Source organism: Stereum hirsutum, assembly GCF_000264905.1.
Source record: "Stereum hirsutum FP-91666 SS1 unplaced genomic scaffold STEHIscaffold_14, whole genome shotgun sequence".
NCBI lineage: Eukaryota > Fungi > Basidiomycota > Agaricomycetes > Russulales > Stereaceae > Stereum > Stereum hirsutum.
This window is the reverse complement of record NW_006763144.1, coordinates 821558-845395: the sequence shown is the minus strand read 5'-3', so window position 1 is coordinate 845395 and position 23838 is coordinate 821558. Positions and strand designations below refer to the sequence as shown.

Sequence of the window (23838 nt, the reverse complement as noted above, 5' to 3'; positions counted from 1 at the left end):
CGAATTGGTCCCTCACCGCAACGATTAAACGTCAGTTGACGTAAGCAACGAGCGTCACATGATTGTGGCACTGTGGCACAAGATCACGTTGGCCGTGTGGCGTTCGAGTTCCAGTTCGTTTCCGCGAAATATAGCTTCAAGAACCAACCAAGAGGTCATTACGAGGCTTGGTATTGCATCGTAGTACTAGTAGAGGTCCACAAGTAAAAGTACAAGAAAGGGCGAAAAGGAGGAAAGCGCGATATAAAGCATTAAGTCAACGAAGAGAACGTCCGTCACGAATACAATCATAATGAAGAGCAAGAAGAATCCGACAAGACCTCTCTCTCCACCTACAGAGAATGGCAAAACTAATGGGGGATATGTAAGGTATCGGTTGGTTGATGCAGTGTTCATGACTTCGGAGTACTGCAACATAGCGAAGTCATTTAGCTTTTATCCCTGCCTGACGGTGATCAGTATCAGACGCGAACAGACGCGAACAGCGGCTGCAGAAAAAAGATAGCACTCACAATAGCGAAAGCGTAACATCTCCGTGAACTTTAGCTTTCAGCTCGACCCAAACATCCCTGAGCACGAACACCGGTGATGAGTCGGACATATCGAGGGACAGATAAAGAGTGGAAACGTACAAGTTGAGGTCCAACCGTAGCTTGAGAGATTCATCCTTTCCCTTGCTGTCTTCCTTAGGGGGGGCAGCAGGAGCATTCGCATTGTTCTGTTGTGGTGCCCTTTCTGGCCCACCTATACGAATAGCAGAAACAGTTAGCGTCAAAATCCTCCAACGACAAAATATATGTCGTCGACGTCCCACGTACCCATCGGGCCTTGCAGACCGTCCGCATTCGGGGCAAACTGCCTGTTCTGACCGCCCCTGCGTCTACGACGGTTCGGTGCTGGAGACTGCGATGCCGAGGAATCTATTGAAGGGCTGCGAGCATCACGGCGACGCGATAGCTGACGCTGAGCTTGTGGTTGAGGTGAGCTCATTGTGGAAGACGATGGCTAGCAGTGATCAGGTACGGTGCTGAGAGAAAGCAAGATGGTGGTGGTGATGGTGGAGGAGACAGAGGGAAGATGTACTTGTTCATCATGCTTGTAGAGCTCAAAAGGCCGTTTTCTGGAGATGGAGTCGATGACGTCTGGCGTTACGGTTGGGGTTGAGTTATGCAGTGTGGCGCGTCGTGCCTGGGCGCCGTTGCCACGAATGCGAACTTGCTCCTCAGCGCCTCTTCTCTCTCGCCACCATGTCACCTTTCGTGAATTATTCTACACCTTTCTCTAAATATTCTCCTCGAACATCTGTGGATGCTGTTGAACGCTGTTTACGAACCATTCTCGATACGAATTTCTGGAGTACTAGAGAACGACTACTCAAATGTTGCTGAGCAGCAACGCTGCACGTAGAGGAACACTGTTGTCATCACCCTGAGACTCACATCGTTCCCTATCTGCGTAAGGAGTGACGCAATGCACTATGGGACTGGTCTGGATCACCTCTTGCTGCCTTTTCTGATATCTTCTTTGGTGAAGTATGCGCCACATTTACTTCAACAGGCTGTTGTTCCCCACACAATCGTCATCGAGCAGCAACTCTAACTTCTCGCAGTCGGCCCTCCTCATATAGTCACTAATGATGCCTATCGCTCAATTCGTCTCTCATACTTCTTAGCTTGCTTTCTATCGCACCTCATAGATCACCATGAGCCAGAACCAGGACAAACTTCTCGCTGAAAAGCAAAGGGGTATCTCCAGGCCTGTCTTGCAACCTTTCTGCCCTTGCTGAAACATGTGTCCACGACATCTTCTCTCTTGGCATATAACAGTCATTAATAGCAAAGCCTGGGGATCCAGCGCTGCCGACGCCATCGCAGCTGATGATACTGGTCTGTGTCTATGACCTCTCGATGCTCGATATCCTGCACCGACTTACTCTCTCTTCCTCCTGGTTTGCCATTACATTTGCTCTCCAACTCCCGTCATATGTGCACCACACATGTAGGACAATATCATAAGCGCTGGGGCGCGAGTGCTGCAGAGGCTATCGGTCCGCTAGCATTTTCAGACATCGGTGGTACGTCTTCTTCTGTTCGTCAGTACCATCCCGACTTCATAATTGACATCCCTGCCGCCCCTTCGACCCCTTGCTTCGACGTGTATCTGCGTCGTGGTGGTCCATGGCTATGAATAGGCGGCCTTAAAGAAGTGCCAGGGAAAAACGCCCTTCGAGGCGGTGATAGTGAGGGTATGTCGATTCCTTATACTGCTCCTCAGCTTGTCTGTAACGCCCGTGACCCCACACAACGACTCTTCACACTACACTGCAATTGAACTCTCGATTCTGCCTCGTATAGGCCAGACCAGAAAGAAATGAGGCAGTTGCGCCTCCGCTGCCCTCGGTAGCGCCAAAGACATTGTGCCTGGCACATTCTCAAGGCACATTCTCATGGGTTATGAGGGGTGGGCAGGATTCTTGTCTGTCGGGTGAGTGTATATCATACCGTGTCCTTCGTATTGTGGCTGCAACGAGGCTGATATTTTGTTCGGATCTTCGATAAAGCTTTGGCGCAGATGCTAGTACACAGGTATATCTCGTCGCTTTCCCATGCATCATCAGTGTACGATATCACCATTCGGACTCGGTTCAAATACGAAGAAGTTCACTACCGAAGATACAACTGCCAGCTCGACATCCGCATGCTCGTACTCTCGACCACAGCTGCTTTCTTGAGCGTCAAATATGCCATCTTTTTATTCAGACGATCGTGTGTGCAAGGTGCGTCGGGCGTGTCGTGAAATGGTATCTTTGTCTTTTACGTTTTCTACCTCCGCCGATGCCGGGGCCTACCGGGACTTTGTGTCTGCATCATTTCATTCTTCAGCCACAAGCTGGAGGTGACTCGGGCTAGTCAACACGAGAAGCATCCATACAGATCACTGATCTTGCGCTCAAGCTGAAACGTACTTTCTTCCCATTCTCTCTCTCTCTAGCTAGGTGGGACGATCTATTCTCTCACAAATGTCACTTTGTCTGCGTCACCTTGCATCTCGGCGCGTCTCGCCAGCAGAGTGCATCTTCATCTTCCCGCTCTCTTCACATCTCTTGCTGTCTCAGACTTCTGACTCGTGTCCTCGAACCTTCTAAACTCTCATCTATTTCTGCTTGACTCTGAACTTCCTACCGGTGACTCTATCTACTCGAATCCACCCTAGCCTACCCGATCTCAATGTCCATGGTGTGTCGTCCACTGTCGTCCGCCGGACCCAATGCCTGACTCGACATTGCATGGTCTGGCCGCCTGCAGGGACTTGTCGGCAACGGCGCCTATTCCATACCCTCACGCCCACGCGTGCGAGTGCTTCTGTACCTCAAGGCTGTAGCCTAACGTCAGCGAAATCGGGATAGATCATCCTCTGCATCTGTTCATCAACAGTTCGGTATCCGCCTCGTTCTCCCCACGCGAAGGCTCTTTTATGAATTTTCATGACTTCGAAGCTTCGCGCTTCCAACTTCCATGCGTCGCGTCGCGTCGCATGGCTTCGAGCAATAATGCGGGGTCGCGTTCGGTTCTGTTTATCCCTGATCGTACTCTGTGTCGCATCCGACCGCTTCGTCGCCAACCATCACTCAATTTACCAGATGATCTGGTCGGTGGCGGGGTTAAAGATTGACGGATATCGGAGGCTCGGAGACTCGGAGGACCGAACGATCCGTCGAGGGTTCATCTTGGCACGCTCGTCATACGTACCGCATTGGGATCGAGCTCGCTTAAGGACGACGAAGGGCGGATATAGGATTAGGATTGTCGTTTAATTCGGACTTGCCGCCGGAGGTGGAATCGTTGCTGCTGGGCACCACATGGGAGTGGTGACGAGGGGAAGAGCTTTTCAGCATCATGTTAACAACACAACATATTGCACTGCCTCATCGTTTTCCATGGGTTGGCAGACTGTTTTGTGGCAAATGACGGTATTTCTGTGGACGGTGTTATGTTTGCGCGAAGGATTGTGGTGCTTCGGACTGATGGTACTTACTCCCGACTCGGATGCGGCTCATCCGACTGAAAGGAATCTTTTCCGGCATTTGTACTTACCGGCGACTGGAGGGTGAATGTTACTGTACAGTTTGTTTCGATGTTTTGTCAAGAAGAAGGGCATGCGTCGGTATCCTTATATATATTGATTGGTAGAGAAGAGGTGTGTGTCAGGCGAGGTCGCCACATTCCTTACCTTACCGAATTGGCAACCTTATGGGGAGATGGTTCTGCAAGTGTGGCACTAGCCACTGCAATGTGATACAACGCTTTGCATGTTGGTTCTTGTGTTATATGGCCAGAGAATGCTGAGGCTTACCATTCAAGGGAACACGAGTGGTATTCACGACGGTGTTAGAAGCAGGTAGGGCACTATAGCGTCGGGCACCGTTGCATATGCCCGAAAGTGAGGGATAATTCACAAACCAAGTGTAACAGAGCGTCCGCTGACATCTCACGAAGCTGAATCATAGTGAAACATTCGAATGACAAACCCTATGTCGCGGAAAGGTTGGATGGTGTGCTTTTGTAAAGACATCCTGACGAAGCATCACCTTACACAGACTCGGTTGGAGGAAGTATAGGTTACACCGACTTGCCATATGAGACGCAAGTCTGAGACATCATGGAACACGTTCACTCTTGATATAGTAGCCTGAAGACTCGGAGCGAAGGACTCATGGTGGCACCATAGGCCCAACCGGAGCACTTATTTGGTTTGAGAAGAGACTCAGAAAATAGCGATTACCGTAGCCTAGGCTCTGACGCACCAGAACATGAGAGAATCACAGAACAGCTGGTGCTCAGCGCTCATTGGCGACTGGTATGTTTATCGTTTCGTCTCATCCAAAATAAAACTAAAGAACAAACACCTTCGTGGACAGGTAGATACTTGTACGGGACCCGTCGAGAATCTGGAGGATACCCTGAGTGATATCACCGGAATGCCGCAGACGCCTCGGCCCCAATCCGGTAAGCGAAACAAAAAAAACAAAACATACAGATATACTTCGAGTTTATAGATCTAGGCCGCCGACAGGTCCATTGGGGTGCACAGAACGGCATAATTATCCAGGGTTATCATCCGTGATTTGGGCCAGATAAGCAAACCCTGTTGAGGACGATGCCTATTATTAGGCCAAGTCGTATAACAAGCCTGTATACATGCGAGCCGTGGTAAACCCGAAGTCATAACATAGGGCTGCAAACACGCGCAGGCCTGACAGTGACTAGGTCTGGCCTACTCGATCATGCCCAACCGTAAGCTAAAATTTATCGGATAGTGGTAGGATCATACACGCGCGAACAACGATGGTTCAATCGGGTAACGATCTAGGGCCTTGTACATGTCGGAGAGAACCAGCTGGAAGCTCCGAGGGACGGGTCTCTATCTGATCTCCGTCGAAGGAGAAGCAAGCAAGATCGCCGTGCTCATTTCGAGCATCTCTGATGAGCTCGATGGAGTAGCACACAGCAGCACCCACACAAATTGGTCAAACTGCGAAAGGACGGAGCAGAATAAGGTGGTATGACACGTTCACGTACACTCTAAACACCCTTGCGGTGACCAGACCACCCTCCCAATCACGTCGGCTCGGACGTAGGGAGGCTAGCGAGCACTGACTTGGAACAGCACCATTGAGCACAGCAGTCAGAACCTCCACAAGCGGGCCTAGTGAGTCATACTGCAGTATGAAACAGACCGTGTGGTATGGGGCCACGGAAGCGAAGAATAAACATTCGTGAGAGGGTTGAGACTCACCTGGACCGCAAACCGCCAAGATTCTGAAAACCAGTATGCCCATGGAAGCATGTTTACCGGCGGCTCCGGTTACTACGATACGATGCACACAGAGTATATGGGAGGATAGCCTCCATCAAAGAATACAGTAAGCTCGACGGTAGGCGACTGGATGCAGCAAGTCAAAAAACGCACAGACTTAGAAAACTAGGCCTTTACCGACGACGGAGCGCGGACGATACCTACGGGGAACTCTCTGGGGTGCATCCCCAAGGGAGCGAGACCTAATTGGGACTCGGGGGCTATGCACCATGCTAATAGGAGTTTTTTTTTGTCTTCGAACAGATTAGGAGGCTTCATAGCAGCTTTCTTGAGTCCGGAGTTCTCGAGAATTTCGGAGGAAGTCGCGGAAGCGTGATCTTCTTGTTACCGTCATATTTTTACCCTAAAGGCAGGAGTGCGTACTGCGGACACGTGGAGGACACTGTAAGCTGCCTGTATGCAAGGAAAAACATGTAGAATCATGAGATGGTTGTTTATCGACACAAATAACTTTGGCTTTTTCTACCTCCAGAAAGAGGCTTGAAAGGGGGATGCTTGGGGAGGGTCCAGACTCGTTTATTCGCAATAGACTCCAGAAACTTCTGAAATCACCGTCTCCTATAGACAGTCTAGAATCGCGTGGCTGCCTGGCGGAATGGCTGAAATCGGTCCAAAGGCTTGACGACTGATATTAGCAGAATAAACACCAAAAAGGAAGTGGCCGGAAGGACTAAGAAGGATGAAGGTGGCAAATACTTACGCAGTACGTTCGCTTGCAGCGTGGCACCAGCGCCCCGGAAGTTGCCGGGAAAGTTGATGATCGACGATGTCGTCACCGACCAGAACATTGGCGGTACACCAACTTCTCTCTTGTCCTTGTACTACCCCCTGTTAGCCAAGTCAAGCCAGTGTCCTCCAGGATAACGGTATGTTTCAATGTGTACTTCGTGATATAGGAGAATAATCTAACTGAAGAAGAACCTTGTAACCCAGGCCTTCGATCATGACTAATTTCAACCACGTACTAAACCAACATGTTCAAGCGATCAAATATCCGGGACGCAAACTGAACTCGACAATTGGCACAAGGCGACGAAGGCTGCTCGTATCTTATGCACCAGACTGGTGAGATTACAGCTAAATGAATGGAAAGTTCTTTGGAAGTATCTGACAGTGAGCAACAGGATCATCACAATAGTCATTCTGTGAGTTCGAGTCGTGCGGAGTGCTTATGTTTCCACACTGCCCGTCCAACGCCCTCTCACGCTATCTTCCGGCACATATGCAGGGTTGTCTTCTTTTCCCTGAACAACATCCATGGATTCAAAAGAGTGTTCTCCATCAACGACGAATCGTGAGCTTTCCAGACTTGACCTCATTCAGAGCCGTCAAGGTTGACGGAGAGCGGGATGCCCAAAGTTTACATCATCCGTGAGCCCTTCACGAATACGAAATCATGTTGACATCTTCTGATGTTTTGCTACAAGGTTCACAGAGCATGAGCGTGTGCCGCCCGAGGCCTTGTTCGTGATCGCTCTGATAGCCCCTATCGTGCTGCAGTGGATCCTCAACTTTATCACCATACGTTCTTGGTGGGACGCGCACAACAGCACTCTCGGAGGTAAGTGCCTACTTCTTTTATTTCGAGCCGCCTTATATGGTCTGACCTGTGGCGCGTTGACTTCTGTCGCAGTGTTTCTCTCTTTTTCTCTCGCCGGCGTAATCACCCAGTTCACAAAGATAACCGTTGGCCGTCCGCGTCCTGGTACGTTCCATTTCACCGGTGATTGCATCCATAGCTAACAGAGTAATTTATAGACCTCATCGCACGATGCAATCCCGACCCAACCACCGTTAACCCTCCACTCGGGCTCGTCTCCGTCGATGTCTGTCATCAAGAGAACGCTCTGATGCTTGAAGATGGCTTCAGGAGCTTCCCCAGCGGCCATTCATCGAGTCAGGTCACCCTAGCGTTTTCATATTAACACGACTCTAATGCTTCTGTGATATCTAGTGTCTTTTGCCGGCCTAGGATTTCTTACGTTGTACCTGGCTGGCAAGCTCCACCTTTTCGACGCGCGAGGACATGCTGTATGTGTACTAATAATAATCCGGGAACTACTATGCTAACTAGCTCGTCTGTTACGTAGCCGAAGGCGTGGCTAGCCTTAACACCCCTGGCAGGCGCTGCTCTCGTTGCTATATCGCGCACAATGGACTACCGCCGTGAGTAGCGTCCTATCTTCCCAATCTACTAGCCTCCGTCGTGCTCAAATCCGGTTGCAGACCATTGGCACGACATCGTCGTTGGCTCCGCTCTCGGACTCGCCACTGCGTACTTCTCCTACAGACAATATTATCCCTCCCTCGCCTCCGAATTCTCTCACCGTCCGTACGGCCCCCGAGTCAAGAATGAAGAAGATGACCCGATCCTTCCGCAGTTTAACGATGATATGGACCCAGAGAGGTCACCGCTATACCCCATGGACTTCGGCGAATCGTACCGCGACGACGATGATGGTGCCATCAATGGAGCTTTGCCTCGGAGGAACGACCCTGCCTCTTAAAGACTCGATGTCAGAGTACGGAGGTTATGGACTTACGAGCGGAAGGCGTAATTGCGAGGAGTTAAACTCTATGTCATTGAATACACGATCGTTAGCAATCCACGTTCCTGTCTGCGTCAATTCAGCAGAGGGTATGGTCGTTGAATTCCTATCTTGTGAGGACGCGCAATGTTTTATATTGGTTTCGTTGAGTCATCGCCACGAGCGCTGGTGTTTAGGATGCATATTTGTGGCTGCAACGTTACGGCTCCGGGAATGCTGCTCGCTGCGTTCCACCATCAGACTCGCACGTAGGCTCCCATGGCGCCTTTCTATCCTTAGAAAGCTTTCAACAAAGGGATCCTACGGATTTGGGGAATGGGTCGCTCGCATTTCGGAGTGGTGCGAGTCACGGATGACCCGGACAGCGATCTTAGACGCCTCATCAAAAGTCACATTGTCTGCTTCTTCGTCGCTTGCGGGGATATTGCGTGTCGTCTACCTCAATCGTGGTCTATCCATCAATCAAGATCAGAGTGTTATGTACGGCGCGCTGGGAAATAGTCGCCCACGAATGGGTAAGTTGATACTTAGTGACTTTGTTTTTGGCGGATTCGGTCACCGCGACTTCTGTTGTATTTGGGATTCCGGCATAGCCTGATAGTGTCGGGACTTTGTTGAAGAGAGTCTCACGTCTTGTGCCACCCGACAACAATAGAGTATTTTTTCGGAGCTCCTGTGAGTAGTAGAACAAGGTGGTGGTGGCTCAATCGGTCGGAACTGGTAGGAAATTAAATGCTGAACCCACGACAATTAAATTGCCTCACGGAGTCACTACATGACTTATAGTCAGGTCCAACGCCATGCCGGTCGTCAGCGACAATATGTAAACTACGTATCGATGTGGATGCAAACCTTACTCGAATTCGAGATACTGATTCAGACGCCGGAGTCCCAAAACGGACCGCGACGGTCCCTGGGGTGGAGGGCCTTGTTTCTCTCGGACTTTTGCGCGCCGACGAGTTTCGTGCCAAGCTTTCCGTCGCACCAGGCGAAGGCAGTTAGATCGACGAGAAATCTTGATCGCTCAAAAGCCTGAGCAGGATGAGATGAACGCTGTTAACCGAAGACGGTAGCAATGTTCACGATCCTGGACGTGACGGATATAGAGACTGATTGTGACGAGGCGCAGGCTCGAGCGCGATCTGGTGAAACCTGCGTGAGCTCGAAAACGAAGACGACATGAACGGCTGAAGCTTTGAAGGAAAAGAGACGCTGGACGGCCGGATGTTGTCGGATGACATCGAGGCTTGGCGAGGTATCCGATGTGGGCGGGCCGAGCGGGAAGTGCCAGGCTGATCCCAAAAAGCCTATTGCCGCCAAGAGAGCGCGTCTGTGGGCAGCACGCGTCGCCTCGCGTTACGCGTCTCGGAGCTCTCACGAAGGCGTCTAGTGGCCGTGTGTGTCGTTTTGTGAGGTGAAGATGCGCTGAAGGTAATGAGTTGTGGGGGACGGCAGGGGTGAAACTGGAACGGACGCCGTCGAGACGGACTCCGGCGGGTGGCACATGGGGGACAGCCATTGTGAGGCAATCGAGGAGGGCCGGTTGAGCGGGGTGGATGTCGGGAACGCCAGGGGAGGATGAGGTCCGTGGGCTGCAAGCGCCGCCATGGTGCCGGAGAGATGCCAGCTGATTATGGGCATGATGGAATGTGTTGATCCATTCGTACTGCAAGGTGGCGATGCAGGCTTAGCGATCCGAATCTGCTCGCCGTTCTCGACATGGCTGCCTATTTATCAACAGACCCGACCATGTCTTGCTGATCCCTCACCCTCGTCCATCCCGTCGCCCCCGCTGGCTCCATTTCCCTTTCTCTTCCCCTCGGGGCCTCTTTCTTTTCCTTTCTTCCGCCCATTGCCATCCCTCATCCACATTCTTACTTCCGCCCTCCTCGCCCTCCTGGCTATTCTATTATTATCCCCCGCTAAGCTAATGGCAGAAGAATCAGTCTCCGCGTCCAGTCGACATGCAGGTCCTGCGCTTCAGAGAGGGAAAGCTTGTTTGCGATGCAGGTCCGTCGAGCCCTTGTCCTTTTATACCTCCCAGCCGCTTACCCCACCTCCTGACAGGAAAAGGAAAATGGTGCGGTCTTCTCAGCCCGGCACAGTCGTCCGCATTTGTGCTGACAGTACCTGTTCCTAGAGGTGCGATGGAACGAAGCCTGCGTGCCAGCAGTGTCAACGGGCAAAGAAGGGCGATATGTGCGAGTATGACGACGGCAAGGGCAAGACCAGGACGCAGATCCTGAGGGAGACCATTGCCCGTCTCGAGTCCCGTGTCCGCGAGCTCGAAGATCCAGATAGGAGTTTGACGTCCGTCCAGCTATTCGACCCTCATGCCTTGGTCTTCTCCGAACCCGAATCTTCCTCATCCAGTGCCGCCGAGTCTCCGTCAAGTATCCCGTTCTCGACCTCACATTCGCCCTATGGCACCTTTGGTACGCCTTGACTCCCTATCTGCCACGAGGCTGTGTAAATCCTTATTCTCTTCCCAATTCAGAGGGTGTATCTCCTATCCCGACTCCCCCACTCCCCTGGGAGCCGAGCACTGTCAGTCCTCCCTGGCTCTGCTGCTCGACAACCACTTATTCACAGCGCTTCCAGGGGTCGCACTCGCCGGAGCCGTTTGCCTCGGGTATATCGATAGAGCTTGCTGAGTCGTTGTACGCATCCTACGCCCTCCTCCAGATTTCGTATCACTCATGTATTTTCAGCTTGGATATCTTCATGCCACACCGACACCAGGTCGGCTTGCAGGTACACGAAGACCGTCTCAGGAATTCGCTACATCTACCACTCGAGGACCAACGCCACCCAGCGCTTATGAACGCCATCTTCCTTTGGGCGTGCTACCTTTCTCGTGCCCAATCGTTCGGACAACACGAGGCCTTGTACTTGGAACGCGCCACCGAGGCCGTCCGACTAGCGATCGCAACGGGAAGCCCGAAGGTCGTCGATGTCATCCAAGGCAGCTGTCTTCTGTCGCTTTACCTTCTCACAACCGGTCGGCTTGTCGAGGGTGGCATGGCGGCTAGCACCGCGGCCAGTCTGGCGCTTCAGTGGGGTCTACATCGACAGGTCTCCGAGGAGCTCATGTCGGCAGGATTTCTGGATTCGCCATTTACGCTTCCGCCTCCTCAAGACTCGATTGAGCGTGGCGAACGCATACTTGCATTCTGGCAGATCTACATTCTCGATCGGTGCTGGTCTGTCGTGCTCCAGCGCCCTCCTACGATCTCCGACGCAAACGATATCATTTCTGCCATCACCGTACCGTGGCCACAGGATATTGAGGAATACGAGGCAGTGAGTCGCTCGTCATGCACTGCTGCAGTGCTACGTTTACTCTTGGCTGACTTCTTGTTTCAGGAGAATTTCAACGTTCTAGCCGACTTCTCGACCGTTCAGATGTTCCTCGCACATCAAAGCCAGGTCAACAACTTTGCCGGTGGATTCTCGAGTTTCGCATTACGGGCCAAGGCTTCTGCGCTATTTGAGCGAGCTTTCCGAATCGCTTCCATGTGGCCAGCCGGTGAGTCACGACGGAGTCTAATTTTGGGCGCAGACTCAACATTCATGCTGTAACAGTTACCAACGACGAGGAGACTCAGACATTCGAGAATGCCATCGTACGCTTCAGCAACAGTCTGCTTCCGGTCCAGCAACTGCACGGAACCCTCCCCGCGGACAAGCATTCGCTCATCGTAGTGCACACTCTCGTGCAAGCCGCTATCATCCGTCTACATTATCGATCAGGAGAGGACGACCATCTTCGGCACGAGAAGTGCATGCGCGCCGCACGAACATGCCTGTTCATCATTCGGCATATAGGAGATTCCGACTACGACTTTTTGGATCCTATCATCGGTGTAAGCCTTTTCTCCTAGAATCACACATCTCCTGTCCTTGATGAACCTCTGACGCTGATGAGCTGTCTCTTCCTCTTTTCGTTTCGAAATGGTATAGTCTTGTTGGGGCTCCGCGGCAAATGTCCTCGTCCGAGAGATCACTAGATTAGAGGCATGGTCAGCCGTCAGTTCTCTTGAGCTTCGTGCTCAAGTAGGCACGCTCGTCGCCGCTCTGACAAAACTGAGCGTGAGGTTCCCGTTGCTAGGTGAATTCGTTCGCCGTCTGTTGAATGTCAAGATCGAAACTCAGTAGAATACCTTATCTCTCCCCATCCATCATAATTGTCTATCCCTTCCCTATACATTAGGTTTCCAGGCTACGAACATCCAAACAGCGCTCGGTGCCTTATGATCGTTCCCCCATCTACGTCTCTCCTCATCGACGCCACAAGGATATGAAACCTACAAAGGAAACGAAAAAAGCAAGTGACGAGAACGAAAACGATTGGCATCCGATTCAACCTCCATTCCATCGTACGTTACGCACGCCGCCGTACTTGGCCTCCGACTCTTCTTTAACGGCTTGCGCCACGGACTACCCCTTATATTATCCTGTTCGGACTATTATTCTTTATTCCTACTTCTCGGACCATGGACTCCACCTTCTATTACCCAAACGACAATCGAATCGAATCGCATTGGACTTCTTTTGACTTGACTTTGGTCAAGTCGGACTACCCTGTGTATCCATATCCCACGATTTCACGCTCTTTCATGCTTCATGCTTCACGCTCTGTCTTTACGGCCTGGACTTTGCCCCTACGTCCCCTTTGATCAGACTTTGACGTTGGCTATCCGCTTTATCCTTTCGTCCTCTGCTTGATGCTACGCTTGATTGCTGCACCGTGGACTTCTTTGTTGCTCGAACTTTTTCCTTTTTCTTTTACGGATTCAAATGGCGTCGGACATTGGGACTCTGTTGGACATTATCGGTTACTATTCATCCAATCCGAAGCCTTACGATATTTATCGCAGTACGGACTTCTACCTATCGTCTATCATCATCATCGTTACCACTTATTTCGCATTATTACTACTTCTTACTCTTACACCTTCTTTTACTATACTTTGTTACTTTTACCTAGCGATGCTCCTCCATGCCGCTGTTACCCCCTGCTCCTTCGCCTTCGAACTTTGTTCTCGATCGGACTCCTTGGCCCTCGGTGGCCCTTACCTTTATCCGTTGATCTTCACCTTACATTACTTGCATTGTATCGTCTCATTGTCCTTTCGCGTTCTTTGCTCACCCCCTTTAGTTCTATTTCACTTCCAAGTTACATACTCGCTTTCGTTTGCTGTCACATAGTATCCTCGTGTATCGCCATCGCCATCGCCATCCTTCACTGGTTAACCCTTCGGACGATGAACCCCCAAACAATTACTGTATACGTATATATCGTACTACCCATTCTACCCACTCTGCACTTCCTTTTGACGTTGACTGAAATGTTCAGCGCTCGATGATTATTTGATTGACGGCCCATCCGAACTCTTTGTCTTAGCCGGAGTGGTTTCGAACTTTCGCCTGCTACTGTTAGTGTTACCGGTTTACTGTGATGGACAGTGTGTTACAGCCGTCGGACCATTCAATTGTTTCTTGACTTCTAGTACCCTTGATATCCTTAGCAATGCAGTATTAGTACTGCTCTCTTTCATCATCCGTGTGCGTTTGCTCTGCGTACGCTCGCTTGAACTCTTCGCTTGACTAAACGCAACTGCCTCCCGCCGGCCCTCGAGCGAGTCGACGTCGGAATTGCCGCTTTGCAGCTGCTCAGCCTCGACGCATACTCACCTTCCTCCATATGTAGCCGGTAAAGTTCGAGGACAGGTCACATCTCAACTGAGCTAGCATTAGTACTTGTGTACGAGTGCACGGTCCTGATTCAATGCGAGCACCTATGCATACTTGGTATGAACCCGAACGGCATCGGAGTGCAGGAAATGCTTCTCATCAATCGCCTTGTCAATGGGCGGTGTGGCATGGCCCACGTCAGATTCCTACCCACCCTTTACCCTGAACACCCTGCATTCCATGCATATTACGAGTCTGGACGATCAGGGCACACTAGCTATAGGGTACGACGGTAAGTAGATGGGCAGCCAACCTCTCCATCCGTACATCGCTTCATGCTCCTCTTCACCATATGGATGCATGTACTGCCGCCTTCAGAGTCTCAGACGCCACACCATGACACCCCCGAGCTCCTCGCCACATTGCCAAGTCCTGGGGAATGAATTTCATAGACGACGTCGACCCCTTTGTTGAGTGTATTTGTCTGATGGCATGAGGACGATCGATTTTTACGATTTGCGCGATTTCTCCGATTCCAAGCTTTTTTTTTATGAGTGCCTGGTTCTACTTTTGGAAGCCCGGCTGACAGGCACCTATTAATATGCCGTCAAGCGTGGGAGACTTGGCGGCCGACGGTCTGAAGCGTCACCGGACGACGACGCGCCTTGAACAGGCTCGACTTTGTGTTGACGAGGGCCACACTCGGGTATTACTTGTGCATGCTCTCTAGGTTTCTGGTGCTTGAGGGTAACATACGAATACTAAAAGGATCCAGAAATACGACTTCAGGAGTCCGGAGAAACTAAGACTATAGCTCGGGTCATCTAGGGCACATTGAGACAGCGGAAACAGGTGCGGTGGGGCCTAGCCGTGCCCCGTCCGTCAATTGTTGTTCGAATTTGGAAAATTTACTGACATTCCGTTCACACATCACTTTGTTTGTGCACAGCCAAGCTCGGAACTTGAGGTGGCCTCGCCACAAGACAACCAACACAGGATGCCGCCCGACCAGGCTCGGAACGAGCTCACCATCGATGAACCATCCATACCATCCACTTCTCGCTCTTCGCCTCTGCCCTTCCCATCTACGCCGTCTTCGGCTTCAGCATTTGTCTCGTCTCCTCCAAACAATCTTAGGATTATTCTTCCTCCAGGTATTCCCTCGACACCCTCCACCCCGGATCACACGACCTACAACGACAGTCGCCACACACGTCGCCCCACGCTGCCTCGCCACATTTCCAGCCCACCTGAACATTCTACCAGTTTCCGGTCTTCATACAGAGGAGCAGACCGCCAGGGTAATGCCTCTACACTCGTGAACTTGACTCGCAGGCTCTCGAGATATGCCGGGCCATCGCCAGAGCAGCCCGAATGGACCGTCTTTGGCCAGATCATGGACAGGGCGGATTCTACTGCTACTGCTAGGCCAGGTCTTCGATCACATCCTTCGGCTCGGATGAGTCGGAGGATCCCCAGTTCTCGCTCGGTGCCTCACGTTGCGGCCGTTTCTGAGGTCAATGACGAGGACTTTGCGCCCTCCGTGTTGCAGTCACCTGTCTCTGATCCGGAACTGGATAGACATTTCCCGCACTCTGTGCATCCGGACACGCCCGCGTACTCGACTTCGGATGACGAGGAACGTACGGAGGACGATGAGGAAGAGGAAGAGGATGGGTCGACCGAGGATGGTAGGAGTTCGTCGTCTTCGAGCTCGGATTCTGGGAGCCTACGGTCAAGGAATGGTGATACACCTCCGCCGTGGTATTCGTGGTCAAGAGTTCCCACCATACCCACGCTCTACCGCAATATCTTGAAGTGCAGCATCGCGTATTTTCTGGCGTCGTTGTTCACGTATAATGACTTTCTCTCCGGTCTCGTCACCGCACTCGCTACCAATAATGCTGAAAACCGATATCCTTCTCCTTCTGGACATATGGTGGCGACTGTGTAAGAAATTTCAGCCGTGCTATAAGGTATGAACCCACAGACTGAATCGTGTCATGTAGAGCCGTGTACTACAATCCAGCCAAGACGAGAGGTGGCATGCTTGAAGCCGACCGGTACTGTCTCATGGGACTTGCTTTTGCGGGGTTCGTGTCTCTGGGAAGTATGAACATGTACAAGTGGCTGGAACAATTCCAGGCTCTCGACTGGTTGGCCGATGTTTTAGTGATCGTATGGATTGGGCTTGGAATGTCAACTGTGGCGTGGATGAAGATATGGATGGCGAAGCCGACGTTCAATACAGGTCTGACTTTACTTCCATAAATGTTCAAAGACTGGTTCTAATCTGTTTGTTCTGTAGCCTGCAGCATGTTCGCCATCATCCTCTTCGTCGTGTGAGTAGGCTCAACAAGCTTGCCATTCTCTATCGTTACTCATCGAAACCGTGCTTGCTAGCGTCGTGAAAGAAGGCGGCCTGCCCATGCTTCTCCAAGTCGCGCTCATTGTCGTCATTGGCTCTATAGTTTCGAACGCAGTTTGCTATATTATATGGCCCCAATCGGCCACCCAAAATCTGCAAACGAACATGATAAAAACACTCGACTCTTACTCCACCCTTCTCAACCTCCTCACATCCACATTCCTCCTCGAAGAACCTCTGCACCATCCATCTCAAGAGAAAATCAAGAAAGCAGTCGCGGACCATCAGGCTTCGTTCACCAGTTTGAAGAAGAACTTGAGCGAGGCGAGGAGTGAGGGGTGGTTTGGAGGGCCGAATGAGGGGAGTTTGGGCGTGCCTGGGAGTGGGACGGGAAAGGCGTACCAGGACGCGGTGGACAGTTTGACGAGATTGGCGCAACATCTCAGTGGGTTGAGGAGTGGGACTAGTATGCAATATGAGTTGACGAAGACGAGAGTCAATGTTGGCAGGAAGGGGACATTGAAGCGGAAGGCGAGTAGGAAGGTACCCAGCAGTGCGAGCCAGGGTAATGGAGTCTACGCGGTGGACAATGGGAACGGCAACGGGAAGGCAAATCAAGGTGTTTCGGTGAATGTGATGGATGCGGATGCGGAGACGATGTTGAAGGCTGCGGCGGCCGTATTCGGAGATCTGGTGGAGGAGCTTGGCCCGCCATTGAAGCCGCTTGTGGTATGTCTCTATGTTTGCAGGCTAGATATGTCGATTTCGTTGACTTGTTGCGCAGAACACGTGCATGGATGCTATCAAGCGGCTACGAGAGACTTTTGCCCACAGACATCGCGCCGGCTATAACGTCGAAGTCTCGGACTTCCTACAGCTCGCGGACGCGATCGAGAGGGCGTTGTTCACGTTTGAGAGCACATCGAATCATGCGGTCCTGCGGCTTTATAATAGGGGCGGCTTTTCTGGTCTCAACTCGCGTGGGTCTATCTATTCGTTGAACGACGAGAATCCAGTAACGGTCGGGAGCGAGAACGAGAATATATTCCTAGTTTATTTGTGCGTATAGCCACCGTCCTTGTCCTTACTCTATCACTTCCGCCACCCATGAATGCACGGACGCTTACTTGATTCGCCGACAGCTTTATTTTCACGTTGCAGGAGTTCGCCCGTGAGCTCGTCTCCCTCATCGATGCGATGGGCAGGATATATGTTGCGGAGCGTGTAGCTGCATCTGAACCGTGGTGGATCGTGAGGATCCCCAAAATGATATTCCGATCGTTGAAGAAACGCTTGAAGAAAGATCTTCACTCCACTGTACTACCTCGAACTCGAGGCCGCACCAATACTCAGACCCGCTCCGGACTCACACGTCGCATTTGTGCGTACTTTCATTTTGTCAACATCGACGTACCTCCCACTGTTCATCTTCCTCGATCCTAAGCAACCTAATAATGTACTATTCATCCTATCACTACAGCTGCATACATAACTAGACCCTCTACACCCACTCACATCACTTCCTCCTTCCCAAAAATCAAGCCTCATGCCCCCAACACGATCCAGACTCCCGCCGCATCCGAACTATCCCGTATCGGTCGTGTGAAGCAGTACATGTGGGCTCTTGGGGACAGGATGAGAGGGAAGGATATTAAGTATGCGGTTAAGGCCGGGATGGCGACTGCGATGTTGGCGGCACCAGCGTTTTTCTCGACGACGAGGCCATGGTTTGTGGAGTATAGGCTGGAGTGGGCGTTGATTTCGGTGCGTTGATGCTTTTGGCTGATTGGAGAGGACAAGGTCTGAAAGGAGCTGGCTCTTGTCAGTTTTTTGTGGTGATGTCGCCTACGATCGGAGCGGTAAGTGACTGTCCTTTGCGAGGATAAACTTGCCAACTGAATACAATCCACACCTCGACAGACCAATTACCTGAGTATCCATCGTGTATTGGGAACCCTGTAGGCATCACTATTATACCCTCGTCCAATCCTCCAAAATTTACAAGTCTACACAGATTTGGAGCCGTCACCGCCGCTTCCATATACACGTTGTTCCCCGACAATGCCGTCGTCCTCTCCATTTTCGGGTTCTTCTACTCCCTGCCGTGCTTTTACTACATCGTCTCCCAGCCACAGTACGCGACTACTGGGCGATTTGTGCTGCTGACGTATAATCTGACGTGTTTGTATTGGTGCGTTGGATTATTCTACGCCTCGAGTTGGCTAGAGTTTGGCTAATATTTGGTGAATGTGTAGTTACAATACACGGCAGAAGGACGTCTCAGTGGTCGATATCGCGTTTAGGAGGTCGTTGGCTGTCACGGTCGGTGTTGTGTGGGCATTTTTGGTTTCGAGATTCTGGTGGCCATCGGAAGGTACATCGTGTCACCCGACCACACCTCTTTCGGTTGCTTGTGACTGACATCATATTTTGGCAACAGCGCGTAGAGAATTGAGCAAGGCTCTCGGAGAGTAAGAGTTTTCCTACTATCATCGTTGAACTTTGTCGGTACTCACGTTCTTCTTTCATGCTATGCTCTCTGTAGATTTTGTTTGAACATCGGATGGCTATATACACGACTGGTTGCGTCCAATTCGTTCTCTCCGGAGGCTGTACAGGAGGGCTTTGATGAGGACGAACCGACGGAAGAGAGCAGCCTTATCCCTAGGAAACCAAAGACCACGCTGAGCAACTCCATCGAAGAGTTTATGTCGATGTGCGTTCTCCCTTTTCATTTATCTGTATTCTTGTCCTGACATGAGCTCGATATATCCGATGTACTTACGACGTTATGTGCACGGTCTTCAGGGAGCTCCATCTACAGATCAAACTTCTTGAGCTACAAGACCTGCTCAAGCAAACGCAACACGAACCGCGACTGAAGGGGCCATTTCCTACCCAGTTATATCGCTCCATTTTGACCAGCCTGCAAAAGATGCTGGATAATCTACATAGCATGCGGTGTGTGACTACGCGGGAGGAATGGTGTGTCCCTTCTTCCACCTTTCTTCACCTCCTTGCTCTCTTTTGTGTCTTTGTCGGAGTCGAGAGCTCATTTTCGGGTGGATTTGTCGATATTTGTGTCTCCCCAGGTACACGAGCGTCCGACGTGACTTCATATTACCCGTGAACAAAGAGCGAAGAGAGATGGTTGGGAATATCATACTATATTTCTCGACTTTGTCTTCGGCATATAGACTCAAGGTACCACTTCCACCATATCTTCCACCAGCGGAGAAAGCCCGACAGAATTTGGTACGTCACACACTTGCATTCACCACACCATATATCGATCTTGTCGCTCACTTCACTTTTTGGTTCTTACTGCTCTCTCTCAGGTCAATGCCATACGCCGACTCGACGTCGTCAAGAACCGAGATATCCGAGTCTCGCGTCAGCTCCTGTTTTTCGCGTATGCACTCACTATGCAGAGCATCACCAAAGAACTGGATTACCTTGGGCGTACGACGCAGGATGCATTCGGGGTAATCGGAGGGAGTACGGAGATGTTCGAGGAGTTGTTTAGGGAGCAGGCGATGGGGGCAGAGGCTTCGGTATGATGGAAGGGTCGGCGGAAGGATGCTAGGGCAGGTACTAGCCTAGTGATTATGAACTAACGATTATACATACAGCACTTTCGTTGGTTCCATGAGTTATTCGTTAGTCTGGGACAACAAGCAAAACATACCCCTTTTACAGATAATTTATTTCTGTGGAGATGGCCGTGTGTCCCACGTTCAGCCTTATACATGTAGGCAACGCCTTTTAGTTAGGTATATAGCATTGTGCATACACATAGGAATAGCTACACGTCCACATTTACTGCACCAAATACACTCCAACATCCTTGCACAGATGCGGGACAGGCGAAGGTGGGCCACACAGAAAACGTGCTTTGAGTGGCGACAGCTCTTGATCTGACACAATACCCGTCTTAAGAATACATCATCCATCTGTTGCTCCAATACCATCATTGCGCCCTCTCCCTGCGTATATTATGACCTTTGCGTGGCTCACGCAACAGACAGTCCTTACACTGCCCTCCCAACACCCACCCAGGGAGTGTATACTCCACCTAACTGAGCAATGTTCACTAGCCTTTCCTCCTGGATTATTACTCTAGGTTGGATCACTCTCACAGCACACCAGAACCAATCTTTATATCCCAACAATCCCATCGTACCTCCAGGTGCACCCCGAGTAAATATACTGAACGGGACTGTTGTTGGACTTGATTTACCGGATTACGGGCAGCAAGCCTTCCTCGGCATTCCGTTTGCCCAGGTGCGTCTCATACCATTTTTGTCGACGTCAATACGCTCTTGCAACTATGAACGACTGAGCGATAGACGCGTCATAGCCTCCAACTGGGCGTCTTCGTCTTCGTCGTCCTTTGCCATACGATCGTACCTTTGGCGAAGACGGGTTCGTCGCGACCAAGTACTCGGGTATATGTTGGACGAAGTATGGTCAATCTGCCGATGGTAGTGATTTACCACAGGACGAGGATTGTGTGAGTATCATCATATCGCACCTTTCATCGAGTTTATACGCTCGACGAGATTGACAAGCATCGCGTATGGTGGTGCTGTGCGTTCGGAAGCTCACGATCAACGTCGTACGTCCGAATTATACAAGCAAGGGCTATGCTCTACCCATCATGCTTAATATCTACGGGTATGTCCTCTCCATTCCGACATATAAAACATACAGGCTCGTCCTTGACTGTTCTTTTAGGGGCGGTCTGATTGGTGGAGGTTCGGTCAGTTGTAAGGCCTCTCTGCCCACATACCTTACAACTTAATGATCCCACAGGCCATGAATATCTACAACGGCAGTTTTCTCGTCCAAAGAAGCATGGTATATCTTATATTGATGTTTTTCGTATCCACGTTGCTCACCAATGTATCTGTCTTCTTTTTTCGCAGGAACTCAACACCCCAGTCATCTACGTTTCCTTCAACTACCGGACTAACTCCCTGGGCTTCCTCTCAAGCTCTACCCTCGTCGATAAAGGACTCGTGAACCTCGGCTACTACGATCAGAGACTTGCGCTACACTGGGTCCAGACAAACATTGCTGCATTCGGTGGCGATCCCGCTAAAGTCACAATTTTTGGAGAAAGGTCTGTGGGTCGCCATCTTGGACAGTATGATCACTAGTAGTATACTCACACACTTCGCTCCACGTGTGTATATGGCTGTAGCGCAGGAGGGTGGTCCGTTGGTGCTCATCTACTAGGTCATGGTGGAAGAGACGACAGACTATTCCGCGCTGCCATTCTCCAAAGCGGACCACCACAAAATGCGATACGTGGTAATACTTCCAAGTTCGACGAAGCCTTTGCTACCGGGCTGCGTGCTGCATCCTGTGACGCTACTGCCTCGTTCCCACAGAGTAGGGTTTCTGGCCGTGATGAAGAAGAAGTTCAACTAGATTGTCTCCGTTTGTTGCCTATCGAGGAGTACAGGAAGGCTTTTGCTGATGCGCCCACGAGCGCGGTGATAGATAATAACCTTGTGAGGAAGGGGCAGAGCCCTTCATGGTCGTTTCCGGCGGGGAGGTTTGTGAAGGTGCCAGTCATTCTGGGAGGTGAGTTTATGGTTCCATTTGGGATGTCGATGAAGGTGTGACTAGTCGAATCCGATCTAATGGAGCTGTATATTTTCCTCCAATTGACCAGGTACTACGGATGAGTTGGTATGTTTCAGATCTTAAACCTCGAAAGTGCGGCTAAATATTTGCAGTCTGATGAAACTATACTCCATAGTCTACGCTGGTCCCGAGTGGATTCAACAGCGAGAGCGCTATTGTCGACCGGGCAAGTACGTTGTTCTTTTCCGAAAATCGACTGTTTCTTCTGTTTTTACTTATATCTAACCGTATTATCTTCACCCATCACATAGTTAACAAATGGGGCTTCAACCGTTCCACAGTGGCGAAGTTAATGGCATGTTATCCTGATGATCCCTACATAGGCATACCAGCCAACACTGGTACAGAAAAATATCCCGCTTCTTCTTCACTTCATATCCTGAAAATACTCCCATATCCTGCAAATACTTCTAGGTTCCTGGCGGCCTCCTTCCGGCACACAAGACAAGCGTGTATTTGCCCTCATGGGTGATTTAACATTTCATGCAGGCAATCGGTTCATGGCTGAGCAGTTAGCGAAACATTCTGTACCTGTGTGGAAGTATAGGTTCAATCAGATAAGACAGATGTCGTCAGGAACCAGCAAGGCTTACATAAAATTATCCTGGCTCGCGATTGGCTGCAGAGGCTTCGAGAGGGTTCTGAGCCAATCACAAGCGAGAAACATTTTATGTAAGCCTTGCTGGTTCCTAACGACATCTGTCTTACCGTGGTAGTGAGTGCATCGCTCTAACCGCACTTCCTTTTCCTATGTATGGAATACAACGGGGATACGGTGCGTTGACTTATGGCGCGCATTCTCGAATAGTCTAACATCAGAAGTTGGAGTGATACATGGCGCTGACGTAGGTCTTATTCCCATCTACGTCCTCTCATCCGCTCAAGAGGTTTCATTGACGATGAAAGCTAACAAGGCTTCTTCTTCTTCGTTCCCCAGTTCCCACTCTTTGGGCATCCCGATTATATGAAGCCGGAGCCCGCATTGTACGCGTCTACTTAAGACAGATGTCGTCAGGAACCAGCAAGGCTTACATAAAATTATCCTGGCTCGCGATTGGCTGCAGAGGCTTCGAGAGGGTTCTGAGCCAATCACAAGCGAGAAACATTTTATGTAAGCCTTGCTGGTTCCTAACGACATCTGTCTTACATTCACCTGGACCTTATAGGGAGCCATGGAAAGCGACGATGCTCATATTGACAATCGCTGCTAGCATGGCACTGTCGGAACAGATGCAGAGGGCGTGGATATCTTTTACCGTTCATCTTAATCCGAACATACTGTCTGGTATGCATTCCAAACATGTTACTCGTTTCCTTATATGCGTCTCCTTCGTGTGATAACTCTCCTTGTCTACTCATCCTACACCTCGTACTGACCTCCGCATCGCATTACACCACTGATCACTACCTCGTGTCCACTTCGTTCAGTCCTCGGACCCACACCTATTTGGCCTGTTTACAACCCGAAAAGATACCCTCCGGGTGGTCAAAACTTCGTGTTCCAGAGCGGAGGTTCGGTTATCGAGAAGGACGATTTTAGGGATGAAGGGATGAGGGTGTTGCTTGAGGATGTGTTGTATAACGGGTGGACGTACCCGGGATGGTCAAATTTGTGAACCGGAGTGTACCAAGGGTGGGCGATCTCTCCGAAACTCTTTCTAACAGGTTGATGGCTGATGGTCTATATTGAGA

General features: G+C 50.7%; 5 protein-coding genes across 5 annotated transcripts; 3 read left to right on the top strand and 2 right to left on the bottom strand.

Moving 5' to 3' along the window:
• Positions 1-154: 154 nt before the first annotated feature.
• On the bottom strand, positions 155-1037 carry STEHIDRAFT_149228 (uncharacterized protein). Its single transcript, XM_007308002.1, has 4 exons — positions 819-1037; positions 633-744; positions 513-569; positions 155-441 (listed from the first exon to the last, which is right to left on the bottom strand). Exons 1-4 carry the CDS (start codon positions 988-990, stop codon positions 429-431), a joined length of 354 nt encoding a protein of 117 aa, XP_007308064.1. The 5' UTR covers positions 991-1037; the 3' UTR covers positions 155-428.
• Positions 1038-1792: 755 nt separating this feature from the next.
• On the bottom strand, positions 1793-2683 carry STEHIDRAFT_124205 (uncharacterized protein). The gene is made up of 5 exons (XM_007308001.1): positions 2561-2683; positions 2355-2484; positions 2192-2245; positions 2003-2074; positions 1793-1886 (listed from the first exon to the last, which is right to left on the bottom strand). Exons 2-4 carry the CDS (start codon positions 2413-2415, stop codon positions 2010-2012), a joined length of 180 nt encoding a protein of 59 aa, XP_007308063.1. The 5' UTR covers positions 2416-2484; positions 2561-2683; the 3' UTR covers positions 1793-1886; positions 2003-2009.
• Positions 2684-6820: 4137 nt separating this feature from the next.
• STEHIDRAFT_102306 (PAP2-domain-containing protein) lies at positions 6821-8450 on the top strand (the record flags this gene model as incomplete). Its single annotated transcript, XM_007308000.1, has 10 exons — positions 6821-6942; positions 7002-7022; positions 7106-7171; positions 7237-7248; positions 7305-7438; positions 7511-7582; positions 7636-7773; positions 7832-7908; positions 7968-8043; positions 8104-8450. 10 exons carry the CDS (start codon positions 6821-6823, stop codon positions 8382-8384), a joined length of 999 nt encoding a protein of 332 aa, XP_007308062.1. The 3' UTR covers positions 8385-8450.
• A 1249-nt stretch (positions 8451-9699) lies between these two features.
• On the top strand, positions 9700-13948 carry STEHIDRAFT_124203 (uncharacterized protein). Its single transcript, XM_007307999.1, has 8 exons — positions 9700-10436; positions 10494-10506; positions 10567-10861; positions 10924-11086; positions 11138-11729; positions 11793-11955; positions 12012-12292; positions 12390-13948. The coding sequence occupies exons 1-8, from the start codon at positions 10033-10035 to the stop codon at positions 12582-12584; spliced, it is 2106 nt and encodes a 701-aa protein (XP_007308061.1). The 5' UTR covers positions 9700-10032; the 3' UTR covers positions 12585-13948.
• Positions 13949-14242: 294 nt separating this feature from the next.
• Positions 14243-23762, top strand: STEHIDRAFT_113955 (uncharacterized protein; the record flags this gene model as incomplete). The annotated part of the gene is made up of 32 exons (XM_007307998.1): positions 14243-14407; positions 15073-16073; positions 16133-16374; positions 16432-16465; positions 16527-17220; positions 17276-17550; positions 17634-17872; positions 17972-18255; positions 18284-18350; positions 18454-18682; positions 18747-18865; positions 18932-18962; positions 19037-19207; positions 19300-19476; positions 19584-19746; positions 19830-20045; positions 20124-20150; positions 20191-20264; positions 20347-20363; positions 20615-20775; positions 20852-21004; positions 21095-21168; positions 21229-21253; positions 21307-21351; positions 21420-21616; positions 21698-22083; positions 22175-22191; positions 22262-22316; positions 22398-22487; positions 22561-22693; positions 23358-23431; positions 23575-23762. The coding sequence occupies 32 exons, from the start codon at positions 14243-14245 to the stop codon at positions 23760-23762; spliced, it is 5823 nt and encodes a 1940-aa protein (XP_007308060.1).
• Between the last annotated feature and the right edge of the window lie 76 nt (positions 23763-23838).

Coding starts and splice junctions, on each gene's coding strand:
- STEHIDRAFT_149228 (XM_007308002.1), bottom strand. CDS start 990: ATGAGCTCACCTCAACCACAAGCTCAGCGTCAGCTATCGCGTCGCCGT. Junction 745..818: donor CGGTCTGCAAGGCCCGATGG/GTACGTGGGACG, acceptor CTATTCGTATAG/GTGGGCCAGAAAGGGCACCA. Junction 570..632: donor CTACGGTTGGACCTCAACTT/GTACGTTTCCAC, acceptor GTTCGTGCTCAG/GGATGTTTGGGTCGAGCTGA.
- STEHIDRAFT_124205 (XM_007308001.1), bottom strand. CDS start 2,415: ATGTCTTTGGCGCTACCGAGGGCAGCGGAGGCGCAACTGCCTCATTTC. Junction 2,246..2,354: donor TCATTTCTTTCTGGTCTGGC/CTATACGAGGCA, acceptor GAATCGACATAC/CCTCACTATCACCGCCTCGA. Junction 2,075..2,191: donor TGGCACTTCTTTAAGGCCGC/CTATTCATAGCC, acceptor AAGAAGACGTAC/CACCGATGTCTGAAAATGCT.
- STEHIDRAFT_124203 (XM_007307999.1), top strand. CDS start 10,033: ATGGTGCCGGAGAGATGCCAGCTGATTATGGGCATGATGGAATGTGTT. Junction 10,862..10,923: donor TTCGCCCTATGGCACCTTTG/GTACGCCTTGAC, acceptor TTCCCAATTCAG/AGGGTGTATCTCCTATCCCG. Junction 11,730..11,792: donor ATATTGAGGAATACGAGGCA/GTGAGTCGCTCG, acceptor TTCTTGTTTCAG/GAGAATTTCAACGTTCTAGC.